The sequence below is a fragment of the Ceratotherium simum genome, chromosome 6, assembly GCF_057802395.1.
Source record: "Ceratotherium simum simum isolate JZ-2026a chromosome 6, ASM5780239v1, whole genome shotgun sequence".
Lineage (NCBI taxonomy): Eukaryota > Metazoa > Chordata > Mammalia > Perissodactyla > Rhinocerotidae > Ceratotherium > Ceratotherium simum.
In genome coordinates this window covers 8,925,765-8,950,042 of record NC_141905.1, presented here as the reverse complement: position 1 = coordinate 8,950,042, position 24,278 = coordinate 8,925,765, and the positions used below count along the sequence as shown (strand labels likewise).

The 24,278-nt window shown below is 41.7% G+C and overlaps 1 protein-coding gene across 3 annotated transcripts; it reads left to right on the top strand.

Moving 5' to 3' along the window:
• The first annotated feature begins 1,382 nt into the window (after positions 1–1,382).
• NCOA4 (nuclear receptor coactivator 4) lies at positions 1,383–24,049 on the top strand. Of its 3 annotated transcripts, none has more exons than XM_004432437.2 (10): positions 1,383–1,500; positions 15,468–15,622; positions 16,787–16,927; positions 17,117–17,205; positions 17,507–17,615; positions 18,428–18,517; positions 19,046–19,189; positions 20,533–21,549; positions 21,977–22,117; positions 22,485–24,049. In XM_004432437.2, exons 2-10 carry the CDS (start codon positions 15,473–15,475, stop codon positions 22,488–22,490), a joined length of 1,887 nt encoding a protein of 628 aa, XP_004432494.1. In that variant the 5' UTR covers positions 1,383–1,500; positions 15,468–15,472; the 3' UTR covers positions 22,491–24,049. The 3 variants fall into 3 exon arrangements, with proteins under 3 accessions (XP_004432494.1, XP_014644482.1, XP_014644483.1); XM_014788996.2 differs by having other exon boundaries at positions 19,043–19,189; XM_014788997.2 differs by lacking the exon at positions 1,383–1,500 and adding an exon at positions 8,867–8,943 and having other exon boundaries at positions 19,043–19,189.
• Positions 24,050–24,278: the final 229 nt, after the last annotated feature.

Here is a 24,278-nt window from a genome sequence, read left to right as displayed (position 1 = left end):
ATGCAGTCTCGGCTCCTCTGCCTGTGGCGGTGTTGAGGGTGGTTTACTTCCTCGTGGGGCTTTTGTGGGCCTCTCTGACATTCCCTACTGCCCCTCCACCTTCACAGCTCCCCTTCCACGCACAGGTGAGACACCTTCTTAGCTTCTGCATCTGCAGCTGTTTCTTGCTGCTTTCTGCTGATTGCCTTGCCCTTTGTAGGAGTCATTCTTGGGTGGCATCCATAAAACCCTAACAGGATCATCTCCTTTGCAAATCCTACTTAGACGGTCCTTCACCTTGCTAGGAAACAGGGGGAGCAGTTAGCACGGAGTATTGGGGACCTCTGTCAAAACTGAGAGAGGAAGATTCCTATTTTAGCATCTGGTCATAAATAAATAAACAGAAAAATTCCAATGTGGATAATGCCATACCGGGCAGATTGTGAGGCGAGGCACAGAGAGGTGGGACGCGGAGTGTAGAAAATTGTGTGGTGTGATGTGGCACAAACAAACACATACTTTCAAGTCAGATTATGTGGCTTGGAATCTGGACTCTGACATTATTTATTTATTTATTTACTGATTGTTTTGTGTGTGTGTGAGGAAGACTAGGTCTGAGCTAACATCTGTTGCCAGTCCTCCTCTTTTTGCTGAGGAAGATTGGCCCTGGGCTAACATCCATGCCCATCTTCCTCTACTTTATATAAGATGCCGCCACAACATGGCTTGACAAGCGGTGTGTCTGTGTGTGCCCAGGATCCGAACCTGCGAACCCGGGCCGCTGCAGCAGAGCGCGCGCACTTAGCCACTACGCCGCCAGGCTGGTCCCTATTTACTGAATTTTTAAAAAATTGTGGCAAAATACACATAACATAAAATTTACAATTTTAATCATTTTTAAGTTTACAATTGAGTAGTACTAAGCACATTCACATTTATTGTGCGACCATGACCACCATCCATCTCCAGAACTTTCCATCATCCCAAACTGAAAGTCTGTACTCATTAAACAATAACTCATCTCCCTCAGCCTGTGGCAGCCACCATTCTATTTTCTGTCTCTATAATTTGGCTACTTTAGGTACTTTTTATTTAAGTGGAATCATACAGTGTTTGTCCTTTTGTGTCTCCTGACATGTATTTTTGCATCTGTATGTTAAGCCTAAATAATATCAACCTTCTGACGACATCTTGTGTGAGAGAATCAGGATGGTCCTCGGCACAGAGTTTGCCTTCAACAGTTCGTTTCATTTAATCTGATTTATTCAGGAAGCGTGCGAGGACACTGACTTGGGGCCCAGGAAACAGTGTGCGCTTGCGCTCTGTGCCCTCTAGAGGGCGGACAAGAGCTTCAGCCCGACCCGAGCAGAGATCTCGCGAGACTGTCAGATGTGTGGCGTGAGACGTGGGAGGGAGGGTGTGCTCCCGCGAGAACTCTGCCTTTCGGCCCGTGGCTTGTGTCCGGCAGTGCCTCGTCCTCGGAAGGTCCCCTCGGGTCGCCCGGAGCGGCACTTAGAGTTGGTAAGAACCGGAATGGCCGGCGAGGCGGGCGCGCCTCCTCCGGCTCTCACGCTGCGGGCTGGTCTGAGGCGCCGGGACGGCTGCGCTCTGGGCCTGGGCCTGCCCTTCCTGGCCGGCCTTTGCCTCGACCCGCCCGGCCCGGGGGTCACCTCCTCCTGCCTGCCCGCCGGCCGGGCCGTCCTCCGCTCCCCGGCCCTCGACACTGTACCCGGGGCGCCCCTTCTGCCTGCCGCCTTCCCCGGCCCCGGGCGCGACAGCTCCAGGCTTTTGCTCAACCTCGCCAGGGTCTCTTGGGGCCCGTGTTCCAGAACGGGCCCAGAGCGCAGCCCTTCCTAACCTGTTGGGTGGAAACGCGAGGAAGATCAATCTTTTCGGCCCTGTATGTGCCAACACAGCGTTACTGACCGTCTCATGTCATTCTCCCAACAACCCCGAGAGGTGGCTTGATTATCTCCTTTTCACAGATGACAAGAGCCAGGCTTGCTCATTCCTTGATGCATTCCACCAACCATCATTTATTCAGTTCAGGGTGTTGAGGATATAGCCATGAAAAAAATGGGCGCAGTCCTTGTTTTCATGGAACTAAATTCTTGTGGCAGGGACAACAAAAACCGTATAGTCTTCCTGCCGTGGGCTAGAACATGGGATGATGGGATCAGGAATGGCTCAAGTCAGAGTGCTAGAGGTCATCTCACCGTAAAGGCAGAGCTTTTGTCCGTGCTGTTTTGTGTTGTTTCCGAATCAGCGTAAGATTCACCATAGCATAACTGTTTCCACCACCCACTTGGTAATTTGGAAATATGGTTGTAGGGATTCTTGAGTTACTTCCTGGGGTGAGGATGGGGCAGTTAATCATAGTTGGCTCATTTCTGCACTGGAGTCCTAGTGTGACATCTCTGAATTTTAAAAAACATCAGATCCTTTGAGGAATCAGACACTTTACCCTGATGCTACAGTGGAGGTGGGGGTGGGGTGCAGGTGTCTTGTGACTTAGGCAAGTTACTTGGTGTGCTCTTTCAAAGGTTTGCTAGCTTGCAGATTTAAGTAAGTGAGATAATATATGTAAAGTCTAGCACAGTAACATTTCTTACATTTTATTTCTCCTTCCCCTTCTTCTATGGAATCTTTTTGTCCTTGGGTCCCTAGGGAAAATCCTAGAGTTCTAGAGTTTTATGATATTTTGTGTCTAAATAAGCTTCTACAGTCACATTATTACTTTTGGGCAAACAGGTATTTCAAAAGTGGAAAAGCCTGGTGAGCTATGTAAGGAAAGGAAGATGTGATTCTCAAAGGGGGAGGAGATATTTTAGAATTACGTAGGACTCCCCACCCCACCCCCATTTTATTAAATCAGCTTAGCTGTGCCAGAATCTCAGGAACCTGTGTAGGAACTTCATGAAACTGCACAGGATATTCTGATACATATCCCTCCCACCATCCAGCAGCCTCTTGGCTAGTGTTTTGTAATAATTTCCCTTGTAGAGTAAATGTTAGCATACTGGAAGACATTCAGAGCCAGTCATTGCTGCTGATGGATTTTTAACTCTCCAGGCTCTTGTTTCAAAGAATTTGTATTTTCTGCTTAGTTTTTGGTGAATCAATGGCACAAATTCTCCTCTAGATGGCAAGTTTACAGTTGTGTCCTCAGGGACTAATGCAGTACATGTCAGCTTAGGCACTCGATAAATATTTGTTGAATGAATACATAAAATCCTAATACCTAAATGATCCTTTCAATGTACATTGTGTGGCTGGGGACTTTAGACCCAGACCTGGGATTAAAGGTTGGTTCTTCTACTTGGGAGCTTGTGACTGTAGGTAATATATTTAACCTTGTCAAGCCTTGGTTTCTTTATTTTTAAAATTGTGATGATAATATGTACCTTCAAGGTTTATGAGAACTAAATGAGATAATGTGTAAAAAAAAAAGTGTTGGCACATGGATGTATTAAATACTTATTGAATTCATTCTTTCAACAAATATTGAACACCTGCTATATAACAGTAAACAAAAAGAGTTCTTACCTGTGTGGAGCTTACCTTCTAGTGTGTGTTCAGAAAATAAATGGTTTCTACATGTCTGACTGTGATAAGTACAATGGAGAAAACTAAAATATGTTAAGGAGGCGTGTGGAAGGGAGACTTATAGAGGACAGTGAGGAATGGCCTCACTGAGAAGGTGACCTTTGAACAGTCACCCTAAGGAAGTGAAGGAGTGGGCAGGAGGCTATCTGGAGGAAAGTGCGAGAGCCCTGAGGCGAGCCCTGAGACGGAAGCATCCTTGGTATGCCGGAGGAGCAGCAGAGAGGAGAAGAGTAGATGAGGCGGGGAGGAGTGGGCAGCAGTCATAGAGTTCTGCAGGAGCACTGGAGAGAGATGATGGTGACATTAAATTGATGAACTACATATTAAATATTTCCCTTATTATCATACCCCAGTCTCTGACCAAAAGTAATAAAAATAGCTAATAGTTATATAGCTCTTACTATGTGTCGGGCACTATTCTGAGTGTTCATGCCACTGGTTCAGAGAGCGCTGTCTGAGCCGTTACTGAACTGAGTGTATCTGTATACCTACCAGGTAGGTTGCAAGTCTAAAGAGACTATAATAAGGGACCAACGAGTATGTGTGTATTGGGTTAAGTTCAGTTTCATGAAGGAGCTGTAGATGTTTGTGGCATTTTTCTTTCTCTTCCTGCTACTTTTTTAGCCCTCTTAAAATTCTTGTCCATGGTTTTCATTTTGGCTTTGTTTTCATTGTAGATGTGTCTAAATACATTGTTTCAACATAGAAGGCAGAGACAATGCTGGTGGCCTAGGCTGATAGGGGGGCCACGTTGACCACTTTTACTCCGGTGTTAATAGTGTTTTTGGGCCTGCCTGGTGGTGCAAGTGGTTAAGTGCGCGCGCTCCGCTGCGGTGGCCCGGGGTTCACTGGTTTGGATCCCAGGCGCGCACCGACGCACTGCTTGTCAAGTCATGCTGTGGTGGCATTCCATATAAAGTGGGGGAAGATGGGCATGGATGTTAGCCCAGGGCCAGGCTTCCTCAGCAAAAAAGAGGAGGATTGGCAGATGTTAGCTCAGGGCCGATCTTCCTCACAAAAAAATAAATAAAGTGAATTTATCCCCCCCGCAAAATAGTGTTTTCTCTGCTTGTCAGTTAGAGAAGCTGCCATATATAGTCCTTCTCAGCTTGTCTTCTTTTTGCTTGTTAAATCATAATATTACAGTCATAATTTATAAACTTCCCAACTAGCTTACAATACCTCAAATCCTGGCATATCATTTTTACTCTTTGAATTATATAGATTCACTAGCAAGTGAACAAAATAGTTATTTCGAGGGTGCTCTTTTTACTTCTGACGTGAATGATTCATTCTACCTCTCTCAGCCATTCTTGTCCCAAGGCATCATCCCTGATTTTGCTTGGCTCGATTATGCAGAGGAATCCACATGTTCCTCTTTGAGGCTAGGAGTATGTTTGGGAGCACTTTTGAGCTTAATATTCCTCTTATTCACTATTGCCTTGAGTGTTCTACAAATGTGACAGTTTGGTTCAGTGAAGGAGTAAATAACTGACAAAGTAGGTTAGAAGGGTTTTGCTTGTCAGTTTGGTCATAGATAAGAAGTTAAGTCTTTTAATACTTGAACAATTACAGATTTCATAAGAACATAATCTTGGGTATATTTTGAGTTTTATTTTGGCATTATTGCTAGTCCCCCAGGCTTTAGAGGAGGGAAGATATTTTATCACTTGTTTATTTCTGTAGAGAAGACCACAGGATGTTTACCATATAAAAGCAGGGATAAAATGGTATTATTACTGTGATGGTAGATAAATAACATGTTTTCCTATCCTTGACTGTATTATGGCGAGAAGTTTCAAGTTGAAGATGGGGCACGGCCCCAGTTCTGAAAGCCTACCAAACTTCTGCAATGTCAGCTGGAATTTCTGTGGTACTGCAAAATCTGAGAAAAAAATCCAGAGTTGGCAGTAAATACATTTAATGTTTCCCCTTTAACTCACAAACCTGCTGGTGCTTGTGAATCTGTATAGCTGAGCTTTGACGGGTCTGGCATCAGGAAAGACACTTTTATCTCAGGGCCTGTCCTGGAATCATGGTTTCGGTGGCAATACACTTGCCAGTTTTGTCTTGTTTGAAAGAAAACTAAAAGTAATAGTTATGCTAGAAACATTTCCACCTCTGAACCTTCCTGAATTAATGCAGGCCTTAGAGGGACATCAAGTTGATTATCTATGTTTAACGCAGAACTATACCATACTTATTGTGGCTGGTCTGAACTTGAGCATTCATTTATCATTTATTAATTCATCCATTTATCAAACATGTATTAAGCCTCTCTTGAGTGTGGGCCACAGCATTGCACAAGTCCAGGGACACCATTCTCTTTACGTCAATTCAGTAGAGCACATTGAATGTGAAGGGGCTGCTAATGCCAAGATACCGATACCAGAGTGTCTGGTCAGCATCAGGGTGTACAAAGCCGAATAAGACATGGTCCCTTCTCTTGGGAAGCTCTCGGGTTGAGGAGGCAGACATGTAACAATAAGGGTGACGTGTTACAGGAGTCATGATTGAAACCTGTACAGATTACAGTAAGCCTAGAGGAGGCAGCAGCTAACTCTGTTGGCCAAAACTATTGAGGAGTGGCATGCTTGGTCAGGAAAGGCTTAGTAGTGGTGGTGACTTGAGCATACTCGGAAAAGTGGACAGGTAGGGAGAAGGGAAGGAACTGGCATGCTGGCAGAGAGAGCTGGGAGAGACAAGTTGGACAAGGTGAACCAGCCTGGACTATTCATGGAACAGCTATCCAGCAGATCACGGTGTGGGGGCTGCTTTGGGAAGATAGCAGCAGAGTCAGGCTGAAGTTAGAAAATAGAGAATTTTATTGCCTTTATAAGAAATTTGGACTTTATCCTGTAGGTAAGTGGGGAGCCATTGGAGAGTGATAGTTTATGTTCTCTTTAGAAGAGATGATCTACTAGGAATGGATGGTTCTCTTGTTTTGAGACAGCATAGAAATCCTGAAGCAGGAGAGAGGTAAAACGCTTTATGAATTTTTCCCCTTTGGAACCTAAACATTTTATAAACATGCAAGGGCAAATAATGAAGCTTAAGAGAGTAAAAAGGGGCCGGCCCCGTGGCTTAGCGGTTAAGTGCAAGCGTTCCGCTGCTGGCGGCCCGGGTTCGGATCCTGGGTGCGCACCAACGCACCGCTTCTCCGGCCATGCTGAGGCCGCGTCCCACATACAGCAGCTAGAAGGATGTGCAACTATGGCATGCAACTATCTACTGGGGCTTTGGGGGGAAAAAAAAGGAGGAGGATTGGCAATAGATGTTAGCTCAGAGCCAGTCTTCCTCAGCAAAAAAAAGAGGAGGATTGGCATGGATGTTAGCTCAGGGCTGATCTTCCTCACACAAAAAAATAAATAAATAAAAAATAAGAGAGTAAAAAGGTGTCTGCAAAGTGGTCTGAATGCAGAATTCTTCTAGATTTTTCCCTATCCAGTCTTTTTATGTTTATGTAATATTTAATAAATCACATAATTATAGTAACAACTAAAGCTGGCATAAGCTGACAGGATAAACACTGACTTTCACGAACTGTGTAACTCAGTGGGAATTCAAGTGAGGGAGAGCTGGAGCATTTAGTGTGCTGAGGCATTGGTCAGGGTCTTTCAGAGAGGACATAGAGACCACTGGTTATGTAGGTGAAAAACAAAAACCTAACAAAGTAGGTCAACAAAGTTTCTACTATATTTACATTGTGACTGTTTTATAAAGAGAGATAAAAGTTCTTGATAAAAGTTCTTGACATCAGTTATATTTTAATAGACTGAGAATTCCTTCTTTCTAGCCATTGACAAAGTACAAAGGGCCATAAAATTTTAACTTTCCTCATTCAGAGGTAGGTATAGTTTTTTTTTTTATATCTTCACAAAATGTATTATCCAAGAAGGTATTTTGAATTGAGAGAAATTATTTTCTCATTATTTTTCGTACTGAATGTCTGAAATGGGATTCCAGAAGCTGTGTGCATCACAGGAAAAGCAGGTGCCTCCACAAACTGTTCATATGAAATCTGAGGGATGTTTAATGGAGGGTGATGGTCTTTAGTGTTCCCTTTGCTTTTTGTCATGTGGTTTTGCTTTACTCTTATTATTTACAAAAATAGCTTCATATGCATAGACAAGAGCAAGTATTTTACATTAAAAAGATTGAAATCCTGTCTAGATTTTGTCTTCTGGCCTGATTGGATATGCAGGCTATAAGGATTATTTTTGGAGAAAAGGGCACCAAATCAGAAGTACTATGAGCATGATAATCATCAGACAAGAAGTACTTATTGTGTGCCAGGCACTGTCCTACACATTTTACATATATTAATTCATATAATTCTCACTGAGTTTGGTCCATTATTATTGTCCCCATTTTACAGATAGGGAAGTGATTTGCCTAAGGTTGGCAGAGATTGGCTAAGTGACTTGCCTAAGGTTACACAGCATCTGCATGGTAGAGCCAGGTTTTGTACCCAGTCTAGCTCCAGAGTCCATCCGCTTAACTACTATGTATTACTGCCTCTCCAGTAGGGCTCTCATGTTCACTACTACCTAGAGTGGTTTTTGGCATCTGGTAGGTGCTCAGTCAACTTTTGTTGAATGAAAAGCATCCGTGACTGTTAAAGGAGCACTGGACTGAGGCCGTATGGGAGTGAGTGTGTGTGTGTGTGTGTGTGTGTGTGTGTGAGAGAGAGAGAGAGAGACATAGAGACAGAGGGAGAGACAGGGGGTACAGGTAGAGGTGTGTCACAGAGGTGAGGAGATGTCCGAGAGCCTGAAACAGAAGTTGAGGGCTGAACTCCAGCTGGGCTGACAGTGGTAATCTCAGAGGGAGACATAAACTGTTGGCCAGGAACATTCCAATAATAACTTGGTAAGCCTTCGGACTGCCCCACGTCTGTTATTTCTCTGTAGTGATTAGCAGCAAAATCCTTAAATCATAGACGTCTTGACGATTTGGGGCGCGGAGCGGGGTGGACACAGGTTAAGCGCTGGAGCAGGTGGGCCGATGAGAGGCTGGAGACGAGCGCCTGTCAGCGCTGTTCGAGCTGGCTGCGCCGGGAGCGGCCTAGCCAGGATGGGGGCTCCCAGTCCAGGCGGCGTCGGAGCCACGCGCTCGCATGGCGGGAGGTTGGGGTACCCCTGGTTGCCGGGAGGGCCGAGTGGCCGCCGGAGTGGGCGGAGCCTCCCGCCCCGCCCGTGCACCGACGTGCGCGCTCCCGTGCCCCGGTGGCTGCCGCCAGTCGCGCGGGCGAGAGAGGGCGTGGCCGGGGAGTTGGGGACTTTGCTCTCTCTGGTAGTGGATAAAGCTGCCTCCTGGTTGCCTGGCAGCTCGCGCCGCGGGGACCTGGCCTGCAAGGTACGTACGGCAGGCCAGGGCTGCAGCAGGAGACCTCGGGGTGGGCTCCCCTGGCCGGGCCGGGCCGTGAGCCCGCGGCCGGGGCTGAGCGCGTGCGGCCTGGCGGTGACCGTGCTGGCTCGGAAGCCGAGAGGGAAAGCGCTCCCAGGGAGGACAGGACGGAGGCTTCGAAGGGCGACTGTGCTCCTAGAAGGTGTTGGGGAGCCTGGAAAGTCTCATGAGTCACTGTTGCTTTTGAACTAGAAAAGCTTTGCTTGGCATTAGATGGTAATGACCAGTTTTGTGGTCAGTTTTCAGTCACTGCTTGGGAAAGTTGCTGTGCTGAGATTGCTCACAGTTACAGGTATAAAGGTAGACAGATTCGAGCGCAGTAAGCTCTTAAGTGTTAATCTTAAAATATGCTATCATGAATTTATTATTACCTTATTTTGTTTCTCTTCAGGCATTAACCTTTGTTGGCGTGGTTTAAAAAAATTGTGGAGAATCAGATCCTGAGTTTCAGAAATTACTTATTTTAATAAAGAATTAAAAGTGGGCTAGGGCTAGGGTAAGATAGATATAACTTTTGAGTTAATGAATTGTGATATAAGAAACAACCTTTTTTTAACTGACTATAAGAAGAAAGAACGTGTGAAGTAAAGAAGAAATGTCTCAAGGTAAAATTGAACGTGGAAATTAATGTTTTATAATTTACCATTTTTTTCCCTGAAAATTTGTACACACGGTCTAATATATGTTGTCTCATCAAAGATAATCAAATTAGCAGTATTTCGAATTTAGTAATCCATAGAACATACACATATCCTGTGGGTCATTTTTTAAGGGATTGGGCTGCTAGCAATGATTCAAATACCAGGAAAATAAGTAAAAAGTAGACATAATTTTTTGGAGAAGAGGAGCAGGTGGGAAGGGGGACAAACAGAGCTGGAAAGTGCAGTTAGAGATAATCTGGTCTAAGCCTTCATTCAGACAGACAAATGGAAGTTGGGGTGGTGGTGATACAGATGTGCGATCAGAACCCAGGGCCCTTGCTCCTGTCATTCGTACTTCGCACTAGTACTTCACAGTATTTTGATTATTCTGAGCCTATCATAACATGCAAGAGTATTACTTATTTTTGTTAGCATTATCCAAGGAGGAAGGTTTTGAAAAATTGTTGTAATTTTTTGAGGACTATGAAAATGTACTGAGAATCTTAATGAAAATTATTCCAATAGTAACCCATTGGAATGTTAATTTTAAACTTTAGCATTGGCAAATAATAATTTATGGGTGATAATACACTAAAGGAAGAACAAAGTGGTCAGAGGGAGAGAATCCAGGACTGGACTTTAGAAACTTTAGTTCTACATCCAAGTCTACCAGTGATAACTGTGGCCCTTTAGATGGGTCATTTAAACTATCTGGGCCTTTGTGGCTTCATCTGTAAAATGAGAGTAGTCTATTAAAGAGATGACAAGGGTTTTTCAACTTGAAATTGTGGTTTGTCAGTCATGAGAGGGTTGTAGCCCTTTGGAAATTTTATGGTTAAACTGTATGATAATGACTTAGCTTCATTTGTGGTTAGTTGCTCAATTTTGGTTCCATGATCTTCAGACTTCATAACTAGATTTGTGCAAAGCATTGTGCAAATCTGGCATATATAGTTTGTAGAACTCCTCATTGAGGAAAGCTTCAGGTTTTCCTGGAGCTTTGTTTATTTGTTTGAGGGATGTGTGCATTTCTTCCTTTTGCCCCCTCCCCCAAAACCTAGGACAGGAATCCTAGAGGCAGGGGAGTTTTAGAAAGCACTTAAACTTTTATCTTTGTCTCAAAAAATATACATTTAAGGCAATCCTTTTGAAGATGGTAGGGCAATAGTTTAGATTACAAAGGTGAAGATGAAAAGACATCTTTAATAGTCTTTCACTGATTTGAATTTTAGAATTAGAACTGATTTGGTGCAATATTTTTACAGATAAGAAAACAGGCAAAAGTGTGCATACTTGGTACATATTGGAGGGTTTAGACTATTGAGTTTTTGCCGTAAAAACAGTTTGCCTTTTGCATGTTGTATACTGAAAGACTAGATGGGGAGCTAACATTTTTTAAAGTACCGCATTGAGGGGCAGGCCTGGTAGCGCAAGTGGTTGAGTGCGCGCGCTCCGCTGCTGCGGCCCGGGGTTTGCCGGTTTGTATCCTGCGGGCACCAATGCACCGCTTGGCAAGCCATGCTGTGGCGGCGTCCCATATAAAGTGGAGGAAGATGGGCATGGATGTTAGCCCAGGGTCAGTCTTCCTCAGGAAAAAGAGGAGGATTGGCAGATGTTAGCTCAGGGCCGATCTTCCTCACACACACACACACACACACACACACGTACCGCATCGTTACCCCTAAGTCTATGAGGTTGGTATTGTTATCTTCACTTATGAATTAATTAGAATGTTAGGTTCAAAAAGGGCAAATGATCCAAGGTCATAGCATTGATAAATGGTGAAATGATTCTAAGTCAGGGCCTCCTCACATCAAAGCCTTTTCTAGCTTCAGTGCTTCTTTCTGTAGTTGAAAGGTGGAGGTTCCTAAGGTCCCCATAGCTCAGCTAAACCCAACAACAACAACTGCAGCGTTAACAATACAGGGTGCAGGGGTTGGGTTAAGTGCTTACAGGCAGATAATGTCTCACTTTAACTTCACTGCAGCCATTTGTAGCTACTGTTATTGTCTCCGTTTTTGCAGAGGAAATTGAGGCGGAGAGAAGTAACTAGCTCATGGGTCTCAAGCTTGCAGAGGCAGCCAGAACTCCGGTTTGTCAGATCCCAGAGTAATCTCTTAACCATTGTGCTTGCTACACTGGCTTTCAAACCTAAAACAAATGGTGAATTATTGAAAATGGCCGTATGAACTAGTTACCCTGTACAAGTCTCTTTGGATGTCACCTTTCACAAAACGTATCTCCAGCTTCACCTCATTGTGGTTTGAGTTCATTCTTGTGGTAGACTTCTCGGTTTCAGCTCTGAGGGCTTCCTCCTCACTGCAGAACAAGGAGGCAAGCCTTTGCACAGCTCCTTTCTTGGGCTCTGGAAGCTGACTGCCCCGCAGGGAGGAGGAGGGGCAGTGGCAAGGGCAGCAAAGGGACAAGCATCCTGGACTGGCCATAAAGAAATGAAATAGGTTTTCTTAGTGGCTCACGAATGGGCTCTAAAGACCTGTAGTCTGACAAGATGACTGTTTTGAAGGATAACACTCATTTTAATTTGAAAACGTGATAAATATATGGGGAAAAATCAGTTTTGTAACTTTTAAATCTCATTTTACCTTCTGTCCATAGCTGATAAGGGGAAAATCCAGTTTGTGTAATTTGTCATATTTCTGTTCTTGTTAGGCAGTTGTGTGGTACTTGTGATTGAATTGAGAAGACTTACTTTAGGAATCTAGTAATATAGTCAGCACTTGAATACAGTATGCATTTGAATTTGTCTCCCATATGATCTAGAGCTCTGGAGTTTTTCACATTGTGAAGCAACATTTTAAGTTAATTTTGTTGCTTAAATTTTACACTATGCCAAGTGTTGTGGCATTCCACATGATTGGTGAGGACCTAAGAATGGGAAATTTGGCACGGGTGAAAGTTGGTTAATATATTTGAAAGACAGCTAAACATGCCGTAAGTGCAAAGTGAAGCAACTTGTGGCAATGAGATGACACTCCAGCTCTCCAAATATGAGCCAGCATTTCACTCCTGTTATGCAGGTATTTTTCAAAGTTCCTGCAGTGTGCGCCAAGTGTACACTAATGCCTGTGCTTAAAACAGGGCAGCTTACAGTGTGCGGAAGGCAGCAAAGTAGCTGCAGCTGGTGTTTTGAGGGTTGAAAAAAATTTCCACAAGGGATTCCTGTCAAATCCCGTTAAGCAAGCCCTTCCTTTTTAGAGATCATTATGGAGAAACAAACTGAGGTAACAAAATAACAAGGGGAAGTTAGAAAGTTTCCTGAATCTTTCAGTTTCTTTCAGGAACTCTGTAGTTCCTGAATCTGAATCTTTTGCTGAGATGGTCAAAGGAAAGCTTCTTCCTCTCATCGCTTTATTTCTGAGGGTGGGGATCACGCTACTTTTGTCCCTTTCCAGCTTCTAGCTAGCCACCTGGCCCTAAACCTAGGCTTAAAGATGCAGTCCAGGCCAGAGTCCCCTTTGTCTCAGATGAGCAGTCAGCCGTTTGGAGGACTGGTAGCTTCTGTTCAGCGGGAAGCTGACTTCTCTGGGAAGATCGTTGCCTCCAAGACTGTTAGGAAGTTCTTGGATGTATTCCTCAAATGTCTCTTATCAATCCTTCTCCTCCCCTTTGGGTTATTCTGAACAAGTCTAATTCTTCTATTTGACAGGTCTCCAGATATTTGAGAATAGTAATCATGTCCTCCCAGAGACTTCTCTTATCTAGGCTAAACAGCCTCCCTTCCTGGAGAAATAGTTCATGGTTTTGAGGTCTCTTTCCCTTTTGTAAATGCCTCTTTCTTAAGTGTGTTGTTCAGAAGGAAATTTCAATTTTAGTCTAATAAACATGGAACAGATTAGTGCTGTGACAAATGCTATACCTTTGGTAAGTGCAGTCAAATAGTGTCTAAGTTATTTTTCCCTGAGACCCAGCACACTGCTAAGTCATATGGAGCTTACTTTCAGTTAAAAATCTCCATTCTTTTAAAAATATTTATTGTCTTCCACTTTGTCCTCCGTGATTCAAGTTCAAAACATTTACATTTTGTTTTATAATATTTAACAGCTATGTAGAGATTGTTTTAGAATCTGTTTCTGTCACAGCCTCATGTTATCTCCAACTTTAATGTCTGCCTTCTATGTTTTCATCCAAGTAATTAGGGAAAACAGTTGAGTAATTGGGGAAAACAGGGACATGTCTCTAAAAAATTTACAGATTGTCTTTAGTCTATTATCCTTTGAATACTTTGTAAGAAATAATCTTCTGATTAATTTAGTTGTACTTCTGTTTAGCCCCTATTCACTTTGTCTACAAAGATAGCATACAACCTCGTCTTAAATCTTACTATCGTCGGGATAGATTGTGTCCACAGCGTTACATTGCCTGGCAAGCTTAGTAAAACTATCCGAGAAGGAAATAACTTTGGTGTCATAGGGCTTAGTGAAGTGAATCCATGCTGGGCTACAGTGATCACTGCTTTTTTTTTTTTTCTTTCTACCTGTTTAGAAACCACCTCTGATTCTAGATGTATCCAGAATAAACACCAAATTGTTCTTCCAGAGGCTTTTGTCAAGCTTTACTTCATTACTTTTCTGATACTCTTCTGTTGCAGTCTCATATCATTGTATCCTCGGTTATATGCTATTCTTTCCACTTCTGTTTCTTATCTCTCATAAACCTAAGCTTATTAGAGAAGCCTCTCAAGTTTCCCACACCAATTTCTGTAAGTACCTCCCTTATATCAGCATCCTATGCAATTATTTTATTAGATTTACATCCTTTTTTTGTGTGTGAGGAAGATCAGCCCTGAGCTAACAGCTGCCAGTCCTCCTCTTTTTGCTGAGGAAGACTGGCCCTGGGCTAACATCTGTGCCCATCTTCCTCCACTTTATATGGGACGCCGCCACAGCGTGGTTTGACAAGTGGTGTGTCGGTGCGCACCCAGGATCTGAACCGGCGAACCCCGGGCTGCCGCAGCAGAGCGCGCGCACTTAACTGCTTGCGCCACCCAGCTGGCCCTGGATTTACATTCTTGAGAGTTTCCTATCTATGAAACTATTTTTAAGTTCTTCCTAAATTAAAAAAAAAATTCCACCTAAAAAAGAAAAAACAAATTAAAAATTCCATTCGCCTGGGGCCAGCCCAGTGGTGGAGTGGTTAAGTTTGTGAGCTCTGCTTCGGGGGCCCGGGGTTCGTGGGTTCAGATCCCAGGTGCAGACCTACACACCACTCATCAAGCCATGCTGTGGTGGCATCCCACATACGGAATAGAGGAAGATTGGCACAGATGTTACCTCAGGGCCAATCTTCCTCACCAAAAAAAAAAAAAAAAATTCCGTCCTCCCAATAAATTAGGTAAATTCCAGATCTAAACAATCTCTGTTGATCAAGTTATTGGATTGTAGGTTCTTTTCAAAGTAATTATGGATCCTTCTAGACCTTTTAGTCTTCACTCTAAATCTGTAAAACAAGCACACATGCCCCCTGTGACTCGATGTGTATTATAAATAGAACCTTACACTCTAGTGTTCTTTTAACTTTTGGAGGCTTTATGTCCTATCAATTTAGGAAAATTACTGCAATTTTTCAGAAATATCTGTTCACATGTAAAGTGTCACTAAAGTAGATGCATAGAATTTTATAGCAGGAACACAGTGGTGGGTGAAGAAGAGGAGGCAATGTTTATTAAGAGTATACTGTGTGTCAGGTCCTATGTTGGAAGTAATCTAGTTAGTAACGGGGAGCTGGTTGGAATAATCATTTGGGGGATAATTGAAAGGTGCTTTTGGTTGTAATTATGGTGCAATTCAGATTGTTCTTCTTTTTCTTTTAAAGGAACAATGAACAGAATGAGTACCTCACAGGACCAGAGTGGCTGCTCCGGTAATAGAGAACCCCTTTTGAGGTGTTGTGATGCACGGAGGGACTTGGAGCTTGCTATTGGTGGAGTTCTCCGAGCTGAACAGCAAATTAAAGATAACTTGCGAGAGGTGTGACTCGTGCTTTTCTCTCCTCTTGTCTGGACTCTTAGCACAAGGCTGATTAGGGCATGGCCAAGGGCTTGGCTTCTCAGTGCCAACCAAAAAGTTTCACCCAATGCCTTGAATGGTCTGCTTGAAATGTTGGTGCCTTTGATTCCAAAGGGAAATAAAGCAGATGTTAACAGAGTCTGGAAAACCTTGTACTACTTTAGAGAATTCAGTTCAACATGCATTTTTGATTGTTCCTCTATGTGGTCCCTGTGCCACGCACTGCCATCAATAAAACAATAAAATGAGTGAGCAGCATGCTGCTCAGCTGTATCCTTGATGCATACAAGGTGGCACTTCAGCATGTCCCCTACCATCTTTTAACGTGGCGGTGGCATGGTTTTCGTGGTGGCATGGTTCTGTAAATGACTTTTTCTGTTAGAGCAAGCCAGAATGAAATCTGGACGTTCCATTGGCCTAATAGTATTCTGTTGGTGAGTGGTGACGAAGTATTAACGTGACTTTGAAATACAACTTTATTATACAGAAAAATGTTTTAAAATATAATTAATTGTTTATGTGGAATCTCATGGATAATTTATAGCTGTTTTGATTTTTTTTCTTTGGTTTTCTTTGATTTTTTATATTTATCCCCCTTTTGAATTATTATTTATGCTTCCAGAAACATTTAGTTTATAATTTTACTTAAACTGTCTACCCTACTGATCTTCTGGCTGTTGACATGTAGTGGCACATCGCTTTACTAAATTGGCCTACTGTAAATGGATTTCTCATTTGTAGGGTGAGAAAAGAGAAAAGGACTAGCTATTAAGCTAACACTGTCTTATTTAATAACACTGATAAATTCGTAAAGCTATAGGTTTTCAAATTATATGGAAAACTGAGGGGGATCAGTATCATGTGACCTATCCTTGTATTTTCTCTTGATTACTTTAGGACACCCCAAATAAACCCAATCCTCTTACGAGGAGGGGTATTGAAGGAGGATTTTAGAGCTTAGCTATGCCTTCATGCCTGGAATTCTTAAACTGGGTCCAGGGGGCTTTGGGACACTAAACCAAAAGAATTTGTGACCCCCAAAAGTTTAAGAACCTCATTGTTCTGTGGGAAACACCATTCTTTAGGCTTATAACACTAGTGAAATTACATGTGTGTGTTTCCTAGGTCAAAGCTCAGATTCATAGCTGCATAAGCCGCCACCTGGAATGCCTTCGAAGCCGTGAGGTGTGGCTTTATGAACAGGTAGATCTCATCTATCAGCTTAAGGAGGAGACACTTCAGCAGCAGGCCCAACAGCTCTACTGGGTAAGGTGGCTGCAAAGCTATAATTGGTTTGAGCATGGTTTCTGGTTTCCAGAGAATGTCTTCCTATAATGCAGCATTAATATAGATGAGATAAAAGTTGAATCTCAAATGGTCTTTGCTGTTTGCTAACTTGGATACAGTTGGTTCCTTTACTATCATTGTGGCTAGATTGTTTCATTTTTCTTACAGTTACTGGGTCAGTTCAACTGTCTTATTCATCAGCTGGAGTGTACCCAAAACAAAGATCTAGCCAATCAAGTTTCTGTGTGCCTGGAGAGGTAAAGACCCTTTTTGCTTGTTTTGACTTTTGGCTCTTTGACTTTGGTGTATTAAAAAACATCAGTTTTGTAACTTATTGCGTCTGTTGGATTTAACTTGACGTTTCTGTTCCTGTGATAAGATCATCCTTCTTTATATATTTAATATACTTGGTGGTGCATGGTTAAGTCACTGCCTTTGGTTGAGTTTCTTAGAAAAGTATAATCATTTCAGATTACTCATAATTTGGCTTTTGTTTTAGATGAAGGTAAAACAGACGGTCCTTAAAAATAGCCAGGCTTTGTTTATTTTTTCCTCCAGACTGGGTAGTTTGACCCTCAAACCTGAAGATTCGACTGTCCTACTCTTTGAAACAGACACAACTGCTTTGCGCCAGGCCATCACCACATTTGGGTCCCTCAAGACCATCGTGAGTAATGTTGATCTGAGATGGTTCATAGTGCGCTTCTCAGGTCTGTGCCCTCACAGTTGGTCTTAAAAACATCACATTTTTACTATGAATAGTGTTTTCTTGAGAATTTGATAAGCTTCAGAAATTTCATATTCTGATTAAGGTGATAGAGCATTAGGCTGCTAGTTCTTGGAATGTGATATTGACTCATTGGTAGTCTCTAGAATTCATCTTGTATCTCTTTAAATATCTTTGACATATTTCTTATAAAATTTATGGCTTGAATGGCCTTTTTTTTCTTTTTTTGTGAGGAAGATCAGCGCTGAGCTAACATCTGTCGCCAATCCTCCTCCTTTTGCTGAGGAAGATTGGCCCTGGGCTAACATCTGTGCCCATCTTCCTCCACTTTATATGGGATGCTGCCAGAGCATGGCTTGACAAGTGGTGCGTCTGTGCGTGCCTGGGATCCGAACCCCGGGCTGCTGCAGTAGAGCGTGCACACTTAACCGCTATGCCACGGGGCCGGTCCCAGTGGCTTGAATGGTCTTTAATATAAAGAACGAAACATGGTCTCATTTGGGTTTTGTGAAAAGTAGTAATGCTACCAATTCTGGTGAAGATTCCTTAAATGATGATATTTATGTAGTAGATAGAGAACTCTCAGATTTGATAACTACTTCGTAGGTCATTGAATTTGGTGTAAAGAATATTTATGCTAGGGACATAGTAATGCTCTGCTTAATACTTTTGAAATTTAGGAATTACAATTTCACTTTTTTGGTGTGAAAGCATAACATTAATAACGTGATTAATTTGCCTTTATTGTATAGCAAATTCCTGAGCACCTGATGGTTCATGCTGGTTCATCAAATATTGGGCCCTTCCTGGAGAAAAAAGGCTATATCCCATTGCCAGAGCAGGTAAAATGTCATTTTGTTTCTGGTAACTGAGTTATTAACTTGGCTTATATTTCTTTTTGGATTTTGACTAAATCACTTTTTTTTTTTGCTATCTTTTATTTGTAAAAAGGTAAAATTTGTAAAGTGGTAATGAGTTAGTGTATGCAATTAAATACTTCCCTTGAGAGTGAATGTCAGATAGAAATTGAGCAGTTTTATAGGTGTTCAGTAAGAGAGAAAGTAATTGTTATCAATTAGTTCTTAAGAAATTATCATTAGCTCTCTGATTAGTTTAGTTTTATCTTGGGGATCTTTCTCTTTATAATTCATAGACATGATTTACTTCTAAAGGCAGTGTGAATATAGGATCCTCCATGTTTTGAGTTGGGAACAACTCTGGATATCAGCTATACTCCTTGTTTTATGTTTGTGAAAATGGAGGCTTAGGCAAGCCAATATTAGAGAACTTGGGTCTCCTGCTTTTCTGGTGAACTTTCTACTGCATTTGACATTACCTTGTTAAGCAGCAAAGTATTATGTGATTAGCAGAAGTCAGTATCCAGCACCACAGCTGTCCCTCTCAGCGAATGGCTCCTTGGAAGCAAACCTGCCAGAGGTCATCGGTCTCCTTACATACCCAGCACCAACCTCCAGGACTGGCTTACCCAAAAGCAGACCGTGGAGAATAGTCAGGTCTGTTGCTGCCTTTATTATTTCTGAGGTAGACGTAGTAGTGGATGGAGTTAGTTACTACTAATCGATAGTTTTTAGTTCTAGTCTGGAAACATATTTTTAATAACTTTTTATTACTATAGTGACACCTCTTCACTATAGATAGAAAGTTTAGAAAACAAAGAACGGTAGAAAGAAATACAAACCCATAATCCGGGGCCGGCCCAGGGGCGTAGCAGTTCAGTTCACACGCTCTGCTTCAGAGGTCTGGGGTTCGCAGGTTCAGATCCCCTCACCGACCTATGCACTGCTTGTCAAGCCATGGCAGCGTCCCATGTAAAGTAGACGAAGATGGGCACAGATGTTAGCCCAGGGCCAATCTTCCTCAGCAAAAGAGGAGTATTGGCAACAGATGTTGACTCAGGGCTAATCTTCCTCAAAAAAAAAAAAAGAGAACAAACCCATAATCCCAACATGCAGAGACAAACACTACCGTTTTTGTTTATATACTTCATTTTCTATGCATACATAAACTTTAAAAAAATCATTCTGTAAATCCTGTTTTGGTTAGCAGATTTTTTTTTTCACCAATAGAGCATGAATATATTTCTCCGTCATTTAATTTCTTCCATAAAATCCTTAATAGTATATAATATTTCATTGATTGGCTGTAACTTAGACTCCAGTTTTTCTGGATATAAACAGAGTTCCTTCAAACATCCAGGAGCTAATTATTTGTGTACGTTCTTGATTAGTTCCTTAGAAGTAAATTCCTAGAAATTGCATTCCTAGGTTACAATTCTGCACAGCCTTTAAGACTTTTGATATATATTGCCAACTTGGCTTTGCAGGAAGTTGATAACCAGTCTATATTCCCACCAGCAGAAGATTGGGGTACCTGCTTCCTTGAAACTTCTCTAATAGAGGTGGTCACAAGTTTCTTTTTTTCTCTGAATTTGACACAAAATAACGTTTACTTAAATTACTAAGAAGGCTGTTTTTCATGTTTATTAGCCTTCTTTGATGACTTGCCTAATCATATCCTTTGCTTATTTTTGTCTTCTTTATTCATAAAAACATATATAGAACTACTAACCTCTTTTCTATCAAAAATGCTACAAATGCTTTCTCCTAGTTTGTCTTTAATGTTTTTCAGTTTGTTTAAAACTGCAAAAAATTAAATCTTTCATGTATGCAAATATATATTTTAATATCTCAACAGAGAAAACCCTTGTTTCTTGGCTTTGTATACTTAAATTTAGAAACATTGGTTAGTGCAGTAATATGCAAATAGAACTTTTATCATTGAATCTCAAACCAGTCATAATGTTCTGGTGAACTGATATTTTATATTTCTTGAGTAGACTTCTGCCAGAGCCTGCAATTTCTTCAGTAATGTCTGGGGCAACCTAAAGGGCTTGGAAAACTGGCTCCACAAGAGTCAGCAACAAGAAGTTCCTGAAAAACCAAGTTACCAGAAGTGTAACAGCTATTCTACCACTAGTTCTTACTCCACTGAGATTGAAAAGGTTGGTGATCTAGAGCTTCTTGATCAAGATGAGATGGACCTTTCTGATTGGCTGGTGACTCCCCAGGAATCCCATAAGCTAGAGAAGTCCAGGAATGACAGCTGTGAAACCAGTGAGAAGTTTAAGCTCTTGTTCCAGGTGTTCCAGGAGTCCTATAGTGTGAATGATTGGCTTGTCAAGCCCGATTCCTGTACCCGTTGTCAGGGCAACCAGCCCAAAGGTGTGGAGATTGAAAACCTGGGCAATTTGAAGTGCCTGAATGACCACTTGGAGGCCAAGAAACCCTTGTCCACCCCCAGCATGATTACTGAGGATTGGCTTGTCCAGAACTGTCAGGACCCATATAAAGTAGAGGAAGTATGCAAAGCCAATGAGCCCTGTACAAGCTTTGCAGAGTGTGTGTGTGATGAAAATTGTGAGAAGGAAGCTTTGTGTAAATGGCTTCTGAAGAAAGAAGGAAAGGATAAAAATGGTATGCCTGTGGAACCAAAACCTGAGCCTGAGAAGCATATAGATTCCCTGAATATGTGGCTCTGTCCTTCCAGAAAAGAGGCAACAGAACAAGCTAAGGTACCAAAAGCAATGGCTCCTTCTAGAATTGCTGATTCCTTCCAAGTCATAAGGAACAGTCCCTTGTCAGAGTGGCTCATCACACCCTCATGCAAAGAAGGATATCCCAAGGAAGTACCTAGTACCGAGGACAGAGCTGGCAAACAAAATCTTATGAGCCCCGTGGCCACTTCTTGGTGTCCCTTTAAGACAGCTGACTGGGTCTTGCCAGGAAAGAAGACAGGAAACCTCAGCCAGTTATCCTCAGGAGAAGACAAGTGGCTACTTCGAAAGAAGGCCAAGGTGAGCACAGACATCAAAATAGCACCATTTGAAATCTGTTTAATAAATTTTTACTTTCTTAATCCCAAACCTTGCAAATGGGCCACATCCTTAACTATATGTTAAATTTGGCTTAAGTATTAGTTTTGGTGCCATGTTAGAAACAGAATGGAGGATTTGTGATTATTTAGACTGCAAGTTTTGTGTATTTTCCAGGCCCCTAACCCCCATCCTGCAGGAAAGAAAAAAACCCTAGCCTGTTTTATTGCTATTTATCGAAAAGATCAGGGGTAGAGAAAACAATGGTAACCTTTGCTCTTGATTATTAATACAGTGAGAATGGCCCACATTTAAATTATTCTTCATAGACATTACATTATTTGGGAGATGAGTTAAGTTGGTTTCCTGACTCCTAGTTGTCACGCAACCCACCCTTTTTGTCTTGCAGGAAGTATTACTTAATTCACCCCTACAGGAGGAATGTAACTTTCCCCCAGACCGTTATGGCCTTCCAGCAGTTTGTGATCTCTTTGCCTGTATGCAGCTTAAAGTTGATAAAGAAAAGTGGTTGTATCGAACTCCTCTACAGGTGGGTATATGCCACTAGTGTCAATATTACAGATTTTAGCTGCTTATAAATGTTTTGTCTTATATATCAATTCATACTTTGACCATTGAACCATATTCATATTAATGGTATGTGTATTAGGCAAGTGAGGGTGGGAGAGAGGGAGATCATAAATATTTCATGTATTTCACTTGAACTTGCTTTATGAAATAACTAAGACATACTTGAAAATGACCTTTTCTAGATGATGTAGCTGTCAGGGGTATTTTCAGAGCCTGTGTGGATTCTAATAGCTTATTGAGAAATGAGTCAGAGCTTTAAGGTGGGGAAAAATTTGCTTTTATCCTACAGTGAAGTGACTTTTTAATCTGTTGGCTTGTCTTTACAGATGTGAAGGAATGAAGTACCATTGTCAAGCAACTTTTCTGCAGATTATCACACATCCATGAGCCGAGTGACTGTGGCTTGCTAAATCTTTATGTTTCTGGGTCTGACCAGTCAGCTTAGTTCCTTTCCTGCCTAATTTTGAACTAGTGAAGAGAAATAAGTCATCAAATTATGAGTTACTCTGTAAAAGAAAAAGGCTGTTGATTGATGCTGAGGTGATTCAGTTCCTTCTTACAGAAGTATTAACTTAATTCACCCCTATGCTAGAAACATGGCATCTTTGTGGATAGGTCTTTTTCATAAGCCTCCATGGCTCCTTAGATTGGGTTGTTACTAGAAGTACATTAAGACACTGTAGTTTAAAAAAACGAAATAGTTCTTTAATCAAGGTATGTTGTGGTATTCTAAAGCTAGTTAACTTCTCTAACCTTTTGACTGCCCTTTAGATGCTTCCCTTGCTGTGGGTTTCCTTCCATTAGTGGTAGAAATAATGATTCTTCTGTTTAATAATTAACCTTGCCAATATAGTGATTTTTTTCTTACCAAATGTGTATAACAATCTTGGCAGTTTTGAAATGAATTATAAAACATTTTAGCCTACATGTTAGATTCTACATTAGTTTTCTTCTTTTGAAAGAAATTCGGCTAGTGCACATTTTGTCTTGATTCCCTTCTCTAAATGTTATTGAAGTATCTAGTGAGCTCTTTTAAGAAGGGCTCTGTATTGCTTCAAGACTATATTCAGGGTAGTTGTAGCCTCTTTCAAACTATTCTGAAGAACTACAGGCACAAGAGCCCCAGTGCCAACTAATTAAAGAGCAAAAGGCAAGACATGTTGGAAATGTAGTACTTGAAATATTCACTAGCCTAAGGGTTACTGGTGCATCCTGTGTAAAGGGAAGCTGAGCTTCACACCTGGTGCTTTCAACTAGGAATAAATGAAACATCCTCTCACTGCACGCATAGTATACCTGTACCTCTAAAAGTATAATGCAGTGACGTTTTAGTGACCAGGCCATTTTGAACACTTGTGCCTTGGGGTGTTTATTGAAGCTTTATGGAAACTATTGATGTTTTCTCAATATCCTTAAAGTCATGTCCATGCTTTAAAGTTTCTCTGTAGGAGAGAAATGGGATTTATAGTTTTTAAATTCTCTGCGATATCTTAGCTGCTTTCCAGGCTTTTACACACATTAAGCCACTTGACTTGCCTGTGTTATTGGAAATAACTTACAAAGTCTGAGATATGGTCCTCTAGAAAGCCCTTTTGGGGAAGCTTCAGAATCTGTGTCCTTGCCATGCAGCTTCATTAGAATTCTTGAACCACAGCTGAAAAGAGCCTCCTATTATTTTTTAGTACCCTGATACCATTTAGAACTTTAATAAAGGTGGTGGTAAAAACTTAAGGAGCCTTTCCATTATCTTAGGTCGCAGGAAACTTTATAGTTTTTGAGGCTTAACACCACTTGTAGTCCTAAATTTAATCACTATGCTAATAAGTATGTAAAACATTCTTTTGCATTGATGCATTTTGTACCTCCCTCCATTAAAAGCATAACAGCCATAGTTGTCGTGTGTATTTGTAAAACTACCTTGTCACAAAATGTTCTATCATATAAATGTGATAACCGTTGGTCAGGAGTACAGCTCAAACAACTGGAACATAAAATGTTTTTATGTTCACTTAAAATATCAATTTCATGAATCTAAAATTAGCAAAGAATGGGTATCACTACTGACTTCCATTTTCAGTCTTTCTGCCAACTCTTCACATCTCCTTTTAATTTTTAATCTG

Coding starts and splice junctions, on each gene's coding strand:
- NCOA4 (XM_014788996.2), top strand. CDS start 15,473: ATGAACAGAATGAGTACCTCACAGGACCAGAGTGGCTGCTCCGGTAAT. Junction 15,623..16,786: donor TTAAAGATAACTTGCGAGAG/GTGTGACTCGTG, acceptor TGTGTTTCCTAG/GTCAAAGCTCAGATTCATAG. Junction 21,550..21,976: donor TACTTCGAAAGAAGGCCAAG/GTGAGCACAGAC, acceptor TTTGTCTTGCAG/GAAGTATTACTTAATTCACC.